The 17,995-nt window shown below is 34.9% G+C and overlaps 2 protein-coding genes and 1 non-coding gene across 12 annotated transcripts in view; 2 read left to right on the top strand and 1 right to left on the bottom strand.

Annotated features, from left to right (window-relative positions):
- The first annotated feature begins 7,833 nt into the window (after nt 1-7,833).
- LOC116000734 (glycine-rich RNA-binding protein-like) lies at nt 7,834-8,928 on the top strand. Of its 3 annotated transcripts, XM_031240638.1 has the most exons (3): nt 7,834-8,044; nt 8,331-8,487; nt 8,518-8,928. In XM_031240638.1, exons 1-3 carry the CDS (start codon nt 7,931-7,933, stop codon nt 8,706-8,708), a joined length of 462 nt encoding a protein of 153 aa, XP_031096498.1. In that variant the 5' UTR covers nt 7,834-7,930; the 3' UTR covers nt 8,709-8,928. The 3 variants fall into 3 exon arrangements, with proteins under 3 accessions (XP_031096498.1, XP_031096497.1, XP_031096499.1); XM_031240637.1 differs by having other exon boundaries at nt 7,838-8,044; nt 8,331-8,928; XM_031240639.1 differs by having other exon boundaries at nt 7,889-8,174; nt 8,331-8,928.
- Nucleotides 8,929-11,501: 2,573 nt separating this feature from the next.
- LOC116002390 lies at nt 11,502-11,662 on the bottom strand. Its single transcript, XR_004094431.1, has one exon. It is a non-coding gene; the product is annotated as a U1 spliceosomal RNA (small nuclear RNA).
- A 1,813-nt stretch (nt 11,663-13,475) lies between these two features.
- Nucleotides 13,476-17,995, top strand: part of LOC116029965 (pre-mRNA-processing factor 17-like) — a 5,431-nt gene continuing 911 nt past the window's right edge. Inside the window, exons 1-4 of one of the 8 annotated variants that reach the window (XR_004100354.1) lie at nt 13,476-13,652; nt 14,619-14,730; nt 15,149-16,956; nt 17,215-17,345. Coding sequence is in view for 7 of the 8 variants with exons in the window: in XM_031272026.1 (XP_031127886.1) it covers nt 15,161-16,956; nt 17,215-17,221 (1,803 nt within the window). In the remaining variant the exon portion in view is untranslated. Of the gene's footprint in view, nt 13,653-13,820; nt 14,004-14,589; nt 14,731-15,115; nt 16,961-17,214; nt 17,538-17,995 lie in introns of those variants that run through there. The other 7 variants (XM_031272026.1, XM_031272049.1, XM_031272033.1 and 4 more) reach the window with 7 other exon arrangements.

Here is a 17,995-nt window from a genome sequence, read left to right as displayed (position 1 = left end):
GTTTACTTAATGAACTTATATATTGTTTATGAGTATAATATTGTAAAAATAAACTTACAATACTCATCGTGGGTACTACTCAGAGTAATTACTTCTCAAACTACTCTTCGCAGGTACTGTTTGAAGCACCGTTCTGAAATGTTAATTTAATTATGATACTACAAAATTAATTTTAATTTTAAATTTAGTATTAATTTTCAAATGAATGTTTGTCGGTTATGAAGTTTACACATTCTGATTTTAAATATTAGTATAAATGCGGGGTTAAAAATGATATTTAATTCCTTCTCTTATATAAACATTAGGATTGGATGAACAACATAGTTTGGTACCTAGAAAATTAGCTATCTTTCATTTTTTTTTCTCCCGAAAACTTTGTTCTTCTTTCCTCCAAAATTCTTGTGTTCAAACCATTGTTCTTATTTGCCGGGCAGGGGCTTAGTGTTTGAGTGCCCAAACCATAAGTCTTAGTTCATTTTGTCATGTAAAATCTCGGCTACAACGCTTTGAGCACAAAAAGGAGATAGCAAATAAGATTTTAAGGAAAGTGTGTTTTGCACGATTTGAACTAACCATTTCTCTTTTGTTCTTGTGTTTGTTACTTTTTCGAGAATAATATTTTCGTAGTATTATATATCCCCAACAATATTCTGGTTTGATTAATGGTTTTAATGATTTTTAATATTTTAGTTGACGGTTAATTTGGTTTGAAAGTATCGTTTGACCAAATTATATGTGTATATATATGTTTTAATTTTCTATAATTTATAAATAATACTATTAGATTAGTTTTTTTTTTCAAATTTGATCATTTATGTATTGATGTAATGACTATTTTGTGGAGTGAAATTATAAATTTACAAATTTTATTTTTAATTTTTAATTTCTTTTAAAAATTGAATTACAATATTTCAATTAACTGGCCTATTACTCAAAAAATTCAATTCAATTAATTTGAAAATAGAAATTTCAGTTCAATTAATAGTTTAAGCCCTTAAAAATTTGATTAAATCAATTTAGTTAAATGAATTTGATTATTAATCAAATTAACTGAATGAACACCCTTAATTTTACATCTTATGACTATAAATGAATGAATTATTAATTTGTATTTAAATTGATGATGAGATGAGGATGTAACTCCGGCAGAAGACATTCTGTGTCCCTTCTCCGGCATTTGATGAGGGCATTTAACCCCCATCATAATTTAAGGAGACTTGTTGCTGTCACGTGGCGTTTGTTTATGTAATAAGTGCTTCGTAGTTCGTACTAGCTGCGTGATCTCGCCCCGTGGAGTTGTTAACTTATCATTCCACCTAATTCCTTGTTAATTGTGATTAAAGGCAATATTATTTGCCTTCGTTACATAGACAAACTCAAGGAACGTGGTCCGCCACCCTTTGTCACTGTCATCATTAATTTCCCAAAAAAAAATTAATTTCCCGCGACTTTGAAAAAAATTCTGTATCTTATTTACTATTTTAATGATCACTTTAGAATATCTTATAAAAAAAATCACTAGATTTCAAGTTGAATTTCAATATTTAAGATCCAATATATTTAGTGAAGTTATATAATATGCTTTACTAGTAATATAAAATAACAAGAGCATAAATTGTACAAGTATAGAATTTTACCCACGCGAATAGCTCAGTTAGTTTATAGCTATAGGTGTCATATTATGGGCAAAGATGCATAATAGAACCTTAACAGGTGCAATATAGAAATTACACTTAATGTTGTGTGTAATCTCGACAAATCATGTTAGGTTGAGATGTGAAAACTTGCGGGTCGAATGACTTCACCTTTTGTGGGCCTGGAATATAAAATTTCAATAAATAAGTAAATAAATATCCGTGGAGGAGTTATGGTGACATGGAGGAATTTGTAAGGCTCTTGGAATCATTAAAGATGACGTTGAAAATGCGTGACTTTTAAAGGTTTGGCAAAATTTTGCATTTATAATGGTGGGACTATGGGAGCGTCATGCTTTGCATCCGACTTGTGTGTCTTTAATATGTGTACAATTCAAATATAATGTTGTCTCCCCACATTTCTCTACTCCAAATTCCTGCCCGAATCCCTTTGCGATTGTCTTCCTCAATCGTCTTTTCTAATGTGTACAAATTAACGGACTTTTTTTTGGACATGTCGCGCATTTTCTCCCAGATTCAAGATGATTTAATTCTAGATCACTTAGGCCCTATTTGGTAAATAATCAGCCTATCAGTCAATTTTGACTTATTTGATCACTATTATTGTTTGACTTGGTTAAAAAACCAATATAAGTGTTTGGTTAATAAGCTTTTTGTAACTCCAAAATGCTAAAATTCAAAAGGCTACTCAAAGCAACCTTTTCAATTAGTTTTTTTGAGAAAAGAAATTATACCAAATAACTATCATCTAAAACAGCTAATTTATCAAACAACTTTTTACAATCAGCTAATGTTATTAACAAATCATACATTCTAACCTAAACAGCCAACACAATCAGCCAACAGCCATTTACCAAACAGGGCATTAGTCCATTCAAAACATCATCTTCAATAGTATAATTAGTAATACTTAAATTATTTGTGACATTTTTACCCATTTTCGAATCAAATGTTTCCTTTGTTTTTGTTGATTCATCAAATATACTGCCGACTTGTGTCTTCTTTAATATGTGTACTGTGTACAATGGTTGGCCATTACCTTAACACAAGACACAAAGCTTGTCTTCCTCAATCATCTTTTCTAATTTGTACAAATTAACGGATTTTTTTTTGAAGTTAGGTTTAAATACTCAACTTTTAATAAAGATAACATTTGCAATGAATTATAATCTGATTTTAAAAAATTATCACCATTTTTAAGGGATAAAGTGATAAACTGCAAATAAATCATCGTACTATTTGGGAACAAACAATTAAGCCATCGAACTCAAATAACCCTCAAATAAACCACTGAAATCAGAAAAAAAAAATCAATTAAGTCACTAAAATCGAAAAAAAAATCAATTAACCAATTTTTACAATTTCAGGCAAAGTTTTCTGGCACCGACGAATAATTCCGGCGACCGGCGAATTATTCGTCGGTGCCATAAAACTTCGCCTGAAATTTTAAAAATGGGTTAATTGATTTTTTTTTTTCCGGTTTTAGTAGCTTAATTGCTTTGTTTTTTTTAGTTCAGTGACTTATTTGAGGGTTATTTAAGTTCAATGGCTTAATTGCTTGTTCCTAAATATTACGATGGCTTGTTTATAATTTATCCCCTTTTTTTTAAGGAGTTAAATAACATATTTTAAAAGGTTCTGCCCACCCCATATTTAAACAATTCACATATTTTTCCAGACTTAGTAATAACACCCCTTGAATGTATGCACTCTGTAAACTCCTCCATCAACTTAAGTTATTTATAATTCATTAGCTTAAACCAAGAAAATCGGTAAATTGTTCAAGTCAATAGTCTAATCAAGTTAACCAATATGATTGGTATGGTGGTTCAGCACTTCGTCTCTTAAGCATGAGTTTGGGGGTTCGTTCTCCACCCATGTGAATGGAGCAAATCATTTGGCAAATCCTCTACCACTTAGTGTGTTGACTATTGAGACGGAGAATTAGTCTTCTAGCTGTCGGCTGGAAGGACACCTTAGAAAAAACTCAAAAAAAAGTCTAATCAAGTTGGCTACAGTTGTCTTTGTCACCCAAAAAAATGTGAAAGTACGAAAACCAAATACAGCATATGGTTTTATGATCTGGGCTCGTCGGTCCAATTGGGAAGTAGCTCTAAGAAATGGGTCCTTAATTAAATATATTTTGAAAAAGCGGCAATGCCTTTAGCGGTTTAGCCCAAAATTTAGAGAGAGGGCACGTCGGACATCAATCATTATTGTGTGGACCATGATTTATGCAATTGTGTGAACCATACTATCAAATAATGTACATTCAATATAAAAATAATATATTTTTAGTATATTAAAAATGTACATTATATTCAGGAGATGTACATTATTTGTGTACTGAATGTACATTATATTATATAATGTATACTCAGTACACAAATAATATATATTTAATATATTAAAAATGTAATTTTTATTATGGTCCACAAAACACTATGTGGATTATGGTCCACATAATAATTTACCATCGGACATTGACAAATAATATTATGAACCGGGGTCTACCTTGCTCTAAGAATGACAATTCTCAGTGGCAATGCCTTTTTACCATTAGGTGGTAGTTTGTGGAGGATCAATAGTGTATCTACCAAAGTTTTGGACTATATTGGAGAGATCAAAAATGATTTTTTTTTTTTTTTGGTAATGTAACTTTTAAATGCTATATAAATAAATTGTATTTATTAATATTAGAATGAGTTTGGTAGTTAAGAAAGTTTAATTTTTTTTTTTTTTGGAATGTAAAATATGAGAAATTTATTACCACATCTGGTGTAATATTTAGCTTAGGAAAAATCAGGTCAACTGAAAATCAAATACTGTGATATCAAGGAAACTAAATCCAATCAGAAGGAGTATGATCCTCTTTCCGATTTAATTATGTATCTATCCTTTTGGCGTCAGGTTTTTTTTTTTTTGTTTTTTTTTTTATAAATATGAAAATTGTGTCTATCCCACAATTATACATTGTTTATCAAAGAACCAAACATTATAATTAATCTAGTACTGTTTTAAATGGGTGGTTATAGAATTATGTGTTTCAAACAAATGGATAACACCAAAGATACATGCTAATTAATTTTTCCTGCAATTAATATAAAGATAAAGATCACTCCGTAAATCTTAGTTAAGATTTAACTAACATACGGTCTGTTTGGTTCCCATGATAATTGATTTTGGTGAAAGTATTTTGTATATTTGGTAGTAAGGTGGAATGAGAAAGATTATTAATAATTGGGGAAACGGAGGAGGAAGGGAAATAAAACCCTTATATTATTAGGGAATATGTTTTGTAATTAAGGGGCAATCAAAACCTATAGTAGTATTCTAAAAACCTGTCAAGCAAACAACAATGACTTTGATACCCATTCCTGCTATATAAACTTGATCAACCAAACACACCCTCAATTATTTTGATTGTTAAAAAAAAAAAAAAAACTTAATTATTTTGATTAATAGTTAGGGTGTGTTTGGTTCACACATGGAAATCGGAACTGGAATGAGAATCAAATACTTGGTAACAGTAATAAGTTTTGGTGAAAATATTTGGCATTTTTTGTAGTATAGTGGAATGAGAATGATTATTAATAAATTGGGAAGCAATTGAGGAGGAAATGATGAAACCCTTATTTTATTAGGGAATGAGTTTTACAGTTAAGGAATAGTCAAAATCTATAGTAGTGTTTTCAAAACCTGTCAACTAAACAATAGCAAAATAACTTTGATACCCATTCCTTTAAACTTGTGAACAATTGTTCAATCGTTATATCCTGCACCACGGTGCACATAGCAATGTGTACCCAAAACGACGTCGTTTCGATGTTAGTGAACGCGGACGCGAATGACTCTAGGAAGTTCATTATCTATAATACACATAATCATTATCTAGAATACACATAACGTTTTCCTAGAATACACAGAATGTTTGCCCAAAATACACAGAATATTGACACAAAATACACAGAACTCATCCTCCTAAACATTCGAATGCACAGACACATCACAACATGTGTTACTAACATGAATATACATAACGGTTGCCTAGAATACATAGAATGATTGCCTGGAATACACAGAACTATTACCTATAATACACAGAAGAATATTGACACAAAATACACAGAACTCATCCTCTTAATATTCGAATGCACAAACACATCACAACCTGTGTTAATAACATGAATACACAGAATATTGACACAAAGTACACAGAACTCATCCTCCTAAACATTCGAATGCACAGACACATCATAACATGTATTACTAACATGAATACACAAAACGGTTGCATAGAATACACAGAATGATTGCCTGGAATACACAGAATGATTGCCTGGAATACACAGAATGATTACCTAGAATACACAGAATATTAACATAAATATACAGACCGACCGAAACGGAAAACATGATTTCCAGAAAAAAAGACGGTTAATTTACAATGCTCAAAACAACGTCGTTTACGTACGTGGTGCAACTTGCTGTGTGCACCGTGGTGCACGGTATAATACAATGCAATGTTAAAGAGGAAAATGGGCCGTATGGGCTATACATCTCAGCCCAGTCTGATTTTCTTAAAATCAAAATATCTAACCGCTTCACCGACTCGTAAATTCGGCCGTGAAATATCTTCTCATTGATACCCGTTTAAGCTCATGTCTGATGTCATATGTGGGGTCCACTTAAAAAAAATCTTCACAACCCATGTTTATCCAGGGTTAATCTTTAGCCATTGCGTCTATCCCCAAAAATATTCTTCCCGTGTGGACTTGTTCTCTGTTTGGTACTTTGGTTCCTCACCGTTTTCACTTTTTCCCGAATTTCCTTTCGTTATTTGCATTTCTCACCCTCCTATTTTCTGTCAACCCCTTCAAATTAGACAAATTACAAAATCGTCTACGAACTCTTCTTCTTTTTCTTTTTTTTTTGAAGGTAAACGTAGCTATTCCATTAATTCATAACATAAAACTTTTACATCAATGATCAATGAAATGGTAAACCATTTCTTACAGTCAGACATAGAAACAACTTTTCTAACTAAGCTATAGAAAACTTGAATCGCGGACTGTTTCATAACTATGAAGCTATGTTTCTTCAGGGAGCTTAAAGCTTCATCAAAGATCTGATTCTTCGTCATCGTTCTTTTTTGCTCGCCCAGGATAAGATCAACACTTGTCGAAACCAAGTTAAACGATTTATGCTAATGAAAATGAAATGCTCGTGAAACTAACGAGATGAAAAATGCTCGTGAAACTAACGAGAGGAAAACACAATAATAGAGAAAATAAAAAGTGGGTAAAGTCAAAGTAGGGTTGGGAGTTCAAGACTACCAACACAAACCCCAATACCTACCTACTATTATTTTATTCAAAGGGAGAGAAAACGGAAGAAGAAAATTTGTGGCGGTGGTCGGAGGTGGACGGAGCTGCGACGGTGATCGGGGCGGAAGAAGAGCGAGAGCAATCATAGAAGGTGACTAAAACCGCCGGCTCAAAGCTCCATTAGAGCTCCGGCCCGAGGCCGACGGTGGAAGCCGAAGTTGAGCAGGAGAGAAAAGCGTTTGGTTTTAGAGAGAAAAGGGAGACAGCTCTACGAACTCTTCTAGTTCTCAGTTTTCTTCACTCTATTTCACAAGCTAGTTTGGAACTTTGGATGGATTTATTTCAATGAATTTTTTTAAAGAGTTTGACTTTTTAAAAGGTTATTTTGAATTTATTTCTATAAATGGACTCAACTTGATAAATTCAAAATATTTATTTATGAACATTAAATTAATTAAAATGTCATCGGTGAAAAATACTTTCTTCCCCTCTTATATTTTCCTTTCACTACTTATTAAAAATATAATTTTATTAGTAATTAAATACTTTCATGTCATGAGAGTCTGTAGCATAGTAGCATTACTCATTCTAAAAGTGCCCGGGGTCATTTGGTATTAATTTTTAAAATAAGGTAGTAGTTGTATTTTTATATAAAAGATCAAAAATTTTCAAAAAAGGAAGTGAATAACAATTGGGCAATTCACAAACACGGCCTTACTCGTCTCAACCAGATTACTAACCAGCCCCATAGTAGTTCACAAAGTCGGGGGCAGAAAGGGAAAAAAGCGTTGCCGTTCATCGCGCATCTTCAGCACTTTATCTGCCTTAAACCTAGAATCCACCGCCTATATAATCCAATCGTTTCTCCCAATTTTTCTTCATCAATCTTTTGCCTCTTTCTTCTCCTTTGGTACTTTCAGTTGTGCTAAGCTTTTTTTTCCTCTAAAAATGGCTTCCGCAGATGTTGAGTTTAGGTGTTTCGTCGGTGGCTTGGCCTGGGCCACCACCGAACGAACCCTTGATGACGCTTTCGGTCAGTATGGCGAGATTCTCGAATCGAAGGTCGGTTGATGCCAGAGCAGTGATCGGATCCGATCCGACTTGATCTCTCTGTTACTAATATCCTATGTTACTTGATCTACTGTTCTCTCTCTGTTACTTTTATGTTACTGTTATTCCTAATCGTGAAACGGTACGTTCCGTCTTCCTCTTTCGTTAAGAGTTGAAGATTGATCGAGTTTTGTTTCATCGTCTTTTATTTGGATCTATATGTGTATGATTGTTTTATATCGGATTTCGGATGATTGGAAGCAGATCTGATGTGTTGTGACCTCTTTTGTTTGTTTAGATTATCAATGATCGGGAGACTGGTAGATCCAGGGGATTTGGCTTTGTCACATTCAAGGACGAACATGCCATGAGGGACGCCATCGAGGCTATGAATGGCCAGAGCCTTGACGGTCGTAACATTACCGTAAATGAAGCACAGTCTCGCGGAAGCGGAGGTGGAGGGTTCCGTGGTGGTCGCCGTGAAGGCGGAGGCGGAGGCGGATACGGTCGACGGGAAGGCGGTTATGGTGGAGGTTACGGTGGCGGCCGTGACCGTGGATATGGCGGTGGCGACCGTGGATATGGTGGCGGTGACCGCGGATATGGCGGTGATCGTGGTTATGGTGGCGGTTATTCGAGGGGTGGTGGTGCTTCCGATGGAAGCTGGAGGAATTAAGTTGATCTTTGATTAGGGCACCATCATTTTAGTGGTGGTGTAGGTTTAAATTTTATAGATAAGTTATGTTTTTGATCTTGGTTTGCGTTTAGTTCTGGTTATGGGTTCGCCGTGCGATGTATTCGGTTGTGTTACTTTCCATTTAGATCGCTGCTGTTATATTGTAAATCTGTATTAACGTTGTTCCATGGAATGAAATAATGGAGATTTGCGCTATAAATTGGATTTGCAGGCCCTAACTGCCTATTTGAAATTGAACAAATAGCAAGTATTCTCTGATTTCCATTGTCAGTTCAGCAACAAAATTATTATAGGAATGAGACCTTTTAACAAAAGACGCTTTACGATTTTAATTTGAAATCAAAGCTCCCATTCATTAGATTAGGGGGAGATCACTCAGATTTTGCAATCCGATACAATCTATGGGTATCTTGAAAGCTAATCTTATTCTATGAATAAGATGTCTATTTAGTGTAATATATATATATGGAGTATATGGCAAAGGTGGAGATCAAAATTGATTCTAAATGTTTTGATTTAAATTATTTGGAGAATGCCTTGTGAGTAAGGTTAGGTTTGAATAAGTTGGAATTGAAGAAAAGGATCATTTTTTAATATTGTATGCCAAAGGTATAGTTGATTCCAAATGTTCTGATTTAAATTATGTGGTGAATGCCTTATGAGTAAGGTTAGGTTTGATTCAGTTTGAATAAGTTGAAATTGAAGAAAAGGATCATTTTTTTAATATTGTATGGCGAAGGTGGAGTTGATTCCAAATGTTCGGTGAATGCCTTATGAGTAAGGTTAGGTTTGAATAAGTTGGAATTGAAAAGGGTGAGAACTATTGAGTTTGTATTGAATTACTCAAGTTACAATTGTACATGTTATAGGTGTATATAAAACAAACTAGGATATTATTTTGAGCGACGATAGAAATTATATAATTGATCCTACTCTCACGAATTTAAGGTAGTAGAAAATCAATTATATTTGACATTTCCTAGAAAATGTTTTATTATTGTTATTATTATTGAAACAATTCAATGCGAAAGTGTAGATGGGGCAGTCAAAGGAGGTAATTAAGGTAAGAGAAAGAGACATTTGGTTTTAGCAATGACGAAACATAACAAATGGGGCCAATCGTTTTCGTGACAAAAAGGTAGAATCGCTTATTGATCAATCGAAATTAGATTTTTGCTTAATGCGAACAAAAAGTTCCTTTTACAATATCCTTTATTTCTTGATAAGGTATGAATTTTCATTTTTTAGCATGATGGGTAAGGACAAAGTACTTTTTTGCGGGGACGTAAGACCAAGGTCAATAGTGGTGTAGTAGGTAGGTGTTGCTAAGACCATTTTCAATAGTACCATTTTAGGGCGGTGAATTTTGTGGTGGGGATAGGGGAGAGAGCGAGAAAAAAATACAAAATATGAGAGTTGTGCTGAAGAAGATAAAAAAATATACATAGTGCGCACTGCGAGCACCAGTTGGCGTATGCAGTACACACCTATTGGGCGTGTCTCATGAATTTTTTTTAAATTTGTTTGCTACATAAATTTTTCCTATGTTTTTTTTTTTCCACATTATCTCTTTCATATGTGGCAAAAAACCCTGACAACCAACACAAATGGTTGGCGATGCTCCTAGCATTATAATTTAGTTTTGGACCATTTATTTTGAGTTATTTTTGGGTGAGATCAATAGGAGTTGATCAGGATTCAAATCAAATCAGGTCCTATAAAATAATAAGTGAAATCATACACATTATTTAGGTTTCAATTCAAAATTACAACTCAAGGTTTTGGGTTTGGTTCTAAATAGAAAAAATAATAAATAAATAATTTTAAATTTTAGACAAAGTGAAAGCTCAAAAATTATTAAATATTATTATTACTTTGTTTAACGTTAGTTTCTAAATTTAAAATAAAAATTAAGGTTGGAATTAGTGTTCGAACCAAACCTCCAATTCCTTGAGACATGGAATTATGAGTTGACAATTTGAAATTGAGACCGAACCACAATTACGCCTAGGGATCAAGGGTCTAGCCGTCTAGGCAGTACCAAAATGAAGAATGGAGGATAACAATTTTTTTTTATAAAAAAAATGTAGAAAATAAAATATGATGGAAAGAAGTAAAATTTTAAAAAATATTTGAATACATCATTATTTTTAATATGCATCAATATTAATTACCCGTAAAAAATAAACAATGGTGTCAAGTTAAACCCACTATACTTTTGAAATGTTTTGTACATGTACATTTATAAAGAGCTCAAGTTTAGAATATATAATTTCTAAGAGTAAAGATATTTTTGGTGGAGTTTTAGAATGATCATTTTGTCATGTCCCCATTCCGCTTTAACAAAAGTCTTTGGTGCGTATGATAATGGAACACAATCAATGGGATGAATACCTTAATTGGAGAGATATTGTGATTGGTGGGATGACTTGATTAGTGACCCTTAATTATAAAATAATCACCATTTAGTGTCTTCATATAATTTGTATTTTGTAACCATCACCATAATTATCTTCTATTGGCTATTTTGATCTGACTAATTTTGTGGATTGAGCTATTTATATGTCTTACGGGCCTTTGTTGTCATTGGGTCAATATGCCATCAACTGCCTTATCCATTTTTTATCTTTTAATTCTGTTTAAAGCATTTATTTTAGTAGACCATACCGATTTAAGCAATAACGAATATAAAAAGCCCAAATTTTACGTATAAAATTAATGAAACAAATAAATGGGCCCATTAATGAAACCCAAAATTTGGTTTGAAATTGGGTAGGGGCCGCGCGAACGCAGGCCCCCTCTACCACAAATTATGACGTAGGCTCCACCATTAAGGTAGACCTTAAGTTAACACCCTTCCAAAGTGCAATGGAAGTCATCAACCTAGGCCATGGGCCTTGTTGATCGCCCATTGACCCCGTCCAGGTAAGTATGGAACCCAATAGCACTCGGCCCTTTTTTATAAGAGACTGCTCTGCTCCAGCTTTTCTATTCAGCCGATGTGGGAATCTCTTTAGTACTCTTCTTATTCTGCTGCTCTTTTCTTATTCATCTGGGTCTTTTCTTTTGCTGTTTTTCTTACTGACATTTGCAAAATCTAAATTCTTTGGCATATTTATTGCATCCAGAAAAGTTTAAATGGTATCAAAATTGATGTAACTAAAAGATGTATGGTAATAGGATGCAACTCTTAAACAAACTTCTCTTCTCACATAATTGCAGATCATATGTATGTGTGTCTGTTTAGTTGCTTGGGGTTGTGGAAATGGAAAAGTTGATTCAAAGCTTCAGAGGAATAATCTCTCATTATTCAAAGGATTATGTTGAGGCTCAAGACAGCAACAGCATATATGAAATTTCAACCCTTCACTCAACTGGAAAAAATGAAGTTTTCCAAAGAGGGGATTCATAGGACAAGTTAAAATATAATATGATATTAGAAATTAGAATAATATCCTTTCCTTTTGCAATTGTTCATAAGCATTAAACTGAATTGAAAAACTATATAAAAGGGCAACTTGCCATGCCATTCCACCATAACCCCCACATTCCATGTTGGAAATTTCACTAGGATGGAAATTTTCCTGTTTTGGGTTGTGGGCATGGTACAAACAAGGCCATTATTAATGGGCATAAAAGCTGCAATTGTGTTAACCTTGCACTGTCAGCCAAGACAAGCTGCTTCAATTCCACTGTGTTAAATCACAAGCCATAACATGAAGAACTCGTATCCTAATGTGGTAATTCATCGTTCATTGCTCCTCGTGACCAATTATCATTCTTCTAGTCTCGCCCTACCCCAATTTCATAGAGTTTGGCATCACAAAGGAAACTCCCAGTTGGGTACTCGTTTACATACCCATTACCACCGAGACACTGAATAGCCTACAAGAATGAAGCTAATTACATTATGGATGATAATATTCAAATGCCATATAGCCTTGTGCATTTTGCAGTACTATTTGAAAAAATGGGTTCTAGGGTCCCATGTCTCATCAATATATATATGAAAAAATGGTTTTGGTTTTCGAGAAAAAATGGTTATGGGTTATGGGACGCCTATATCATCGTGACAAGTGTATTACAACTACATATCCCCTCTTTCCAAGAAACTGTGCACAACCATGACTATCAACATCGTGGAATGTGGATCAAGTCTCACAATTGCTTCGATGTTTATTTCTACAACGACCGTATCAAAACCCTAGTGATGCATGAGCCCTACTAGGTCGTCAACTAGATATCCAAAATCGAGTACATCCCTCGCCGTTGTCTTGACTGTCTCATCCTCGCCCTCCACGCAGAGTGGCACCCGAATACCTCTCACTACCAAAGTACATAGATAATCATTTATCTTTTAGTATTCACCCTTCAATTCAATGTATACATGATAGACAAGTTACATTATAATTATAAGTCTATAAAGGATGTATTATAAGTCTATAATGGCTGAAAATGTATTATCATAATATAAAATGTCCACATATAATTTTTAGTACTACACTCTATTACAATGTAGAAATGTCACATATATTTATTCATAACAGATTTTAGAATTTCAAAAAATATTGATTTTTTATTAGTTCGAATTGAAACATCAATTAAATCAAATTACTCAAAAATTTTAATTTAATTTAAATAGTAGGCCATAGGCCCATAGATTTAAGTATATATACTATGAACTCATAGCCCAATGACGCAATGCCCACAGTCCATAAGTTCCATATAAACCCATAGTCGGATCAGTCGAGCCGAATTATTACAAGTCAACAGTATCGCATCGCCACCTTCCGGCAAACGGAGAACGCCGCCGCGCCGCCGGATACGGATAAGTAGAATCCATCTTGGAGTTCGGTGCTAGTAGTATTCACTTTCTATCTTCTCGATTACACTGGTTTGTGGTCGTAGTCTCGTAGAAAAAAGGTCAGAGAATTCTGTTTATGAAGTTCATGCTTTCGGATTTAATTATGTGAACTTTATGAACTAAAGTTTTAGTCTTTTGCTGTTCTTTCTTTTATTTTGTTAGCTTCACACGATATACATTGCAACTTTTTGGACAGAATTATATGAATTCTTTGATTGATTTCTACTTGTTCAAATTTTGTGGTTAAACTTCTTTAGTACTTTTTTTTTAAAGGTGAAAAAGAGGGAATGTTACTGCAATGGTGTCTACTCTTGCCAAAATAGATACTGTTACATTCCTCTCCCCAGTCCCCCTTTTACTTGGGGGTTTTCTGGTGTCTTGAGTGTCTGGTCTTGCCAAAGTATAGTCAGGTAACCCAGGATGCTGCAATGGTGCAATGCTATTGAACTGACAAATTTCAGTTCAGTTAAAGTTTAAAAATATAAAATTTGGTTAGATTATGATTTGCTGCAATGTTATTGAACCAACAAATTTTGGTTAGATTAATGCTTTGAGTTTAACAATTCATTTAATTTGATTAATTAAAAATTTGGTTAGAAATTAACAAGACTGGGAGAGCCCAGCCTGGGTTGCAAAGGTGATTTTACCTGATTCCAGATCTGGGGACTGGGATAGATATATAGGATACTGTAACCCATAGGAGTAGTTCCTTTACTCTCCTGGTTCCAGCTGACCTCTAAAAATCGATTGCTGCTTGGCCAGTCCCTATATCGCTCAAATTTATCATATTTTGGCATTCATCTAGTATAACTGGATAGTATTCGACTTTGATTTTCCTATATGATTCTTCAATCCAGTGTGCTCTTTCCACTTGTTTGTACAACAGCATAGGGCTAAGAGGTTTTAATTTTTATTTTAATCTGGCTTTGTTCATTCCTCCGCTGCCTAGAGATAAGCACAGGTTAGCATAATCTGATTCTCTTCAGTTTGTAACAGCTTTTCTCCCTTCATTTATCCTTGACTAGAAACGTTACATGCGTTGGCTTTATGCGCAAGTGGATATTGAAGGACTGCAGCAGTCAATAGCATTCCCTTTGGATATTCTTTTCATTTACTTAGTTCCTTGGGGGAGTTGAGGTGAGTGCCGGGGGAAGACCTTTCTGGAACATCTGCAATGCCTTTGGAAACAGAAACTTTTCTGTATTTTTGGTGTTAATATTCCTTGCTTACTGATTGATTGATTGAATTATGCCTCATATTCATTCGCTGATTTTCACTTGTATTAAATATGCATTTCAGTACTTTGGATAACAATAGCAGCTAGACTTCATTTTGTGTTCTATTTGATTTTTTTACTTTACATTTTTACTCCCAATGTTTGTAAGCATTTGTAATATAGGCATATAGCATCCAGTAGACTTTGTGTAACAGGTTGTTACATGCTTGCTCGTAACCATTATTAACCTTTTTACTTCCCTTTGAATATGCACTGTGAAATTCATTATGATATATTTCATTGTGTAGATATATGATAGTCTGAGGTTTTGTCATTCAGATTCTCTACATCATGGATCTCTTACACTCGTATGCTGATGATGAAATGGACGACGAAGAGCAATCTGAAGAACAACCACAATCCTCCAACCAAAACCCTAATTCCCAACCGTTTGAGCATTTGAATCACTCTCCAGATTCATCTCCAGTCCGGATGTCACTCCCATCCAAATCTGCCGCCCCAAAAGTTAACGACACCATGTTGGCCCTCACAGTTGCTGGAAGTGCGGCTCGAGCTCTTTCAAAACCCCTCGACCCAACTCAACACACAGTCTCATTTAATCCCACTTATGACCAGCTCTGGGCACCAATTTATGGCCCTGCACACCCTTATGCAAAGGATGGCCTTGCACAGGGCCTCCGCAACCACAAGTTGGGGTTTGTGGAAAATGCTGCTATTGAGCCATTTGTTTTCGATGAGCAGTATAATACGTTTCAAAAATATGGTTATGCATTTGACCCCTCGGCAAATAACTTTGTTGGGGATATGGATGCATTGAAGAAGAATGATGCAATTTCAGTGTATAATATACCACAACACGAGCAGAAGAAGAGGAAGCTTGAGAAAAAGAAGGAGATGATGGAGAATGATCAGGGAGATGGTGAGGAGGATGTTGATGCAGCAGAAGTGGATAATCCGGCCACTGAGGTGTGGTTGAGGAAGAATAGAAAGAGCCCTTGGTCTGGGAAGAAGGAGGGTTTGCAAACTGAGCTAACTGAGGAGCAAAAGAAGTATGCTGAAGAGTATGCGAAGAAGAAGGGTGAGGAGAAAGGTGAAAGAGAAAAGGGAGAGCATTTGGTTGAGAAGAGTACATTTCATGGTAAGGAAGAGAGGGATTATCAGGGAAGGTCATGGATTGCACCTCCTAAGGATGCAAAGCCACAGAATGATCATTGTTATATTCCAAAGAGATTGGTGCATACTTGGAGTGGCCACACAAAAGGAGTTTCTGCTATTAGGTTCTTCCCCAAGCATGGCCATTTGATTCTCTCTGCTGGGATGGATACAAAAGTAAAGATATGGGATGTTTTCAATTCAGGCAAGTGTATGAGGACTTACATGGGGCACTCAAAGGCAGTGAGAGATATTTGGTTTTGCAATGATGGAACTAAATTTTTAACCGCAAGCTATGACAAAAATATTAAGTATTGGGATACAGAGACTGGCAAGGTGATATCTACATTTTCCACAGGGAAGGTACCTTATGTGGTGAGGCTTAATCCCGATGAGGATAAACAGAATGTACTTCTGGCGGGTATGAGCGATAAGAAGATAGTACAGTGGGATATTAACACTGGGCAGATTACTCAGGAGTATGATCAGCACCTCGGAGCAGTTAATACAATCACATTTGTGGATGACAATAGGAGGTTTGTAACTTCTAGTGATGATAAATCTCTCCGCGTTTGGGAATTTGGCATTCCTGTTGTTATTAAGTATATTAGTGAACCCCATATGCACTCTATGCCATCCATTTCACCACATCCAAATGGGAATTGGCTTGCGGCCCAGAGTTTGGACAATCAAATTCTTATCTACAGCGCTAGAGAGAGGTTCCAGCTGAACAAGAAGAAGAGATTTGCTGGACATGTTGTAGCTGGGTATGCATGTCAGGTTAATTTCTCACCTGATGGGCGGTTTGTCCTCTCCGGAGATGGTGAAGGTAGATGCTGGTTTTGGGATTGGAAGAGTTGCAAAGTCTTTAGAACCCTCAAGTGTCATGATGGGGTATGCATTGGTTGCGAGTGGCATCCATTGGAGCAAAGTAAAGTTGCTACGTGTGGCTGGGATGGCTTGATCAAATACTGGTAAAATATCTCATCCTTGAAACAATATGAAACAGCGCTTCATATGATGACTACTTTATATTTTTTGTGGAATTTGACAGTAGTTTTAGGCAATACCCTAAACGCAGAGGGCAGTCTAAACCTTTCTATTATCACAAGTGATGGCAACTCATTAACTCATTCTACAACTTTAGTTATACAACGGAACTGGTTGCCTGTATCTATGGATAGTCCTGTCATTAGGTGAATAAGTGACTAAATTTCTCGTTTCTCTTGCAGGGACTAGACACTACGGAATGCCAAACTCATGTTTGTATTTATCAATCAACTCTTTTGGCGGGAAGATTTACTATAATCTACAATATATAGCAACGCTGTATGAGCTTTGAAGACATCCTTACAACTTACAGGTTTGAACCCCGTTGGTATGTTTGCTAGAATAAAAGTAGCATTCTAACTTGGTGTGCTTGTATCCCCATCTATCTGTACTTGATCAATTTTGTGCACCAGGCCAGGAGGTATTACATGCAAATTTAACTGATATGCTGGCGGCTAGGATTCTTTCTCAAGATTGGTTATATGAATTTTAAATTTTAAATTCATAAAAAAGAATTTTTCATGCTAGAAAATAAAAGAAATAAGCCAGTTGAAGAAAATAAAAAATGTCAAATGCTATGCCAGTAGGGTAATTAGAGACAATAGGCTAGTAAGAAGATTTGATTGATTTTTAAGAGAAAATAATAGATGTAATCCCATGGAATATAACTCCCGTCATATATACAGATTTTATTGAGTAAAGAAAAACGAATGAATAAATCAGTGGTTCACTTCTTTTTTCTTTTAAAAAAAAATGAGTAGGACACCTAACATTGAGTAAAAAATGAGTAGAAAGTGAAAGATTACACCCAAAAAATGATTATTATTGATCAAGGCTTTGTGTATGATGTTATATTGGAATATTGCAGATGTATTGTGTGGATTACTTTCTCGTTATCTCGTACAATTTGGTGGCATTTTTACCTTTTTTTTTTTTTTTTTTTTTTTTTTTTTTTTTTAAATT

Source organism: Ipomoea triloba, chromosome 1 (genome assembly GCF_003576645.1).
Source record: "Ipomoea triloba cultivar NCNSP0323 chromosome 1, ASM357664v1".
Taxonomy (NCBI): Eukaryota; Viridiplantae; Streptophyta; class Magnoliopsida; order Solanales; family Convolvulaceae; genus Ipomoea; species Ipomoea triloba.
This window is presented reverse-complemented; position numbering and strand designations above follow the sequence as displayed.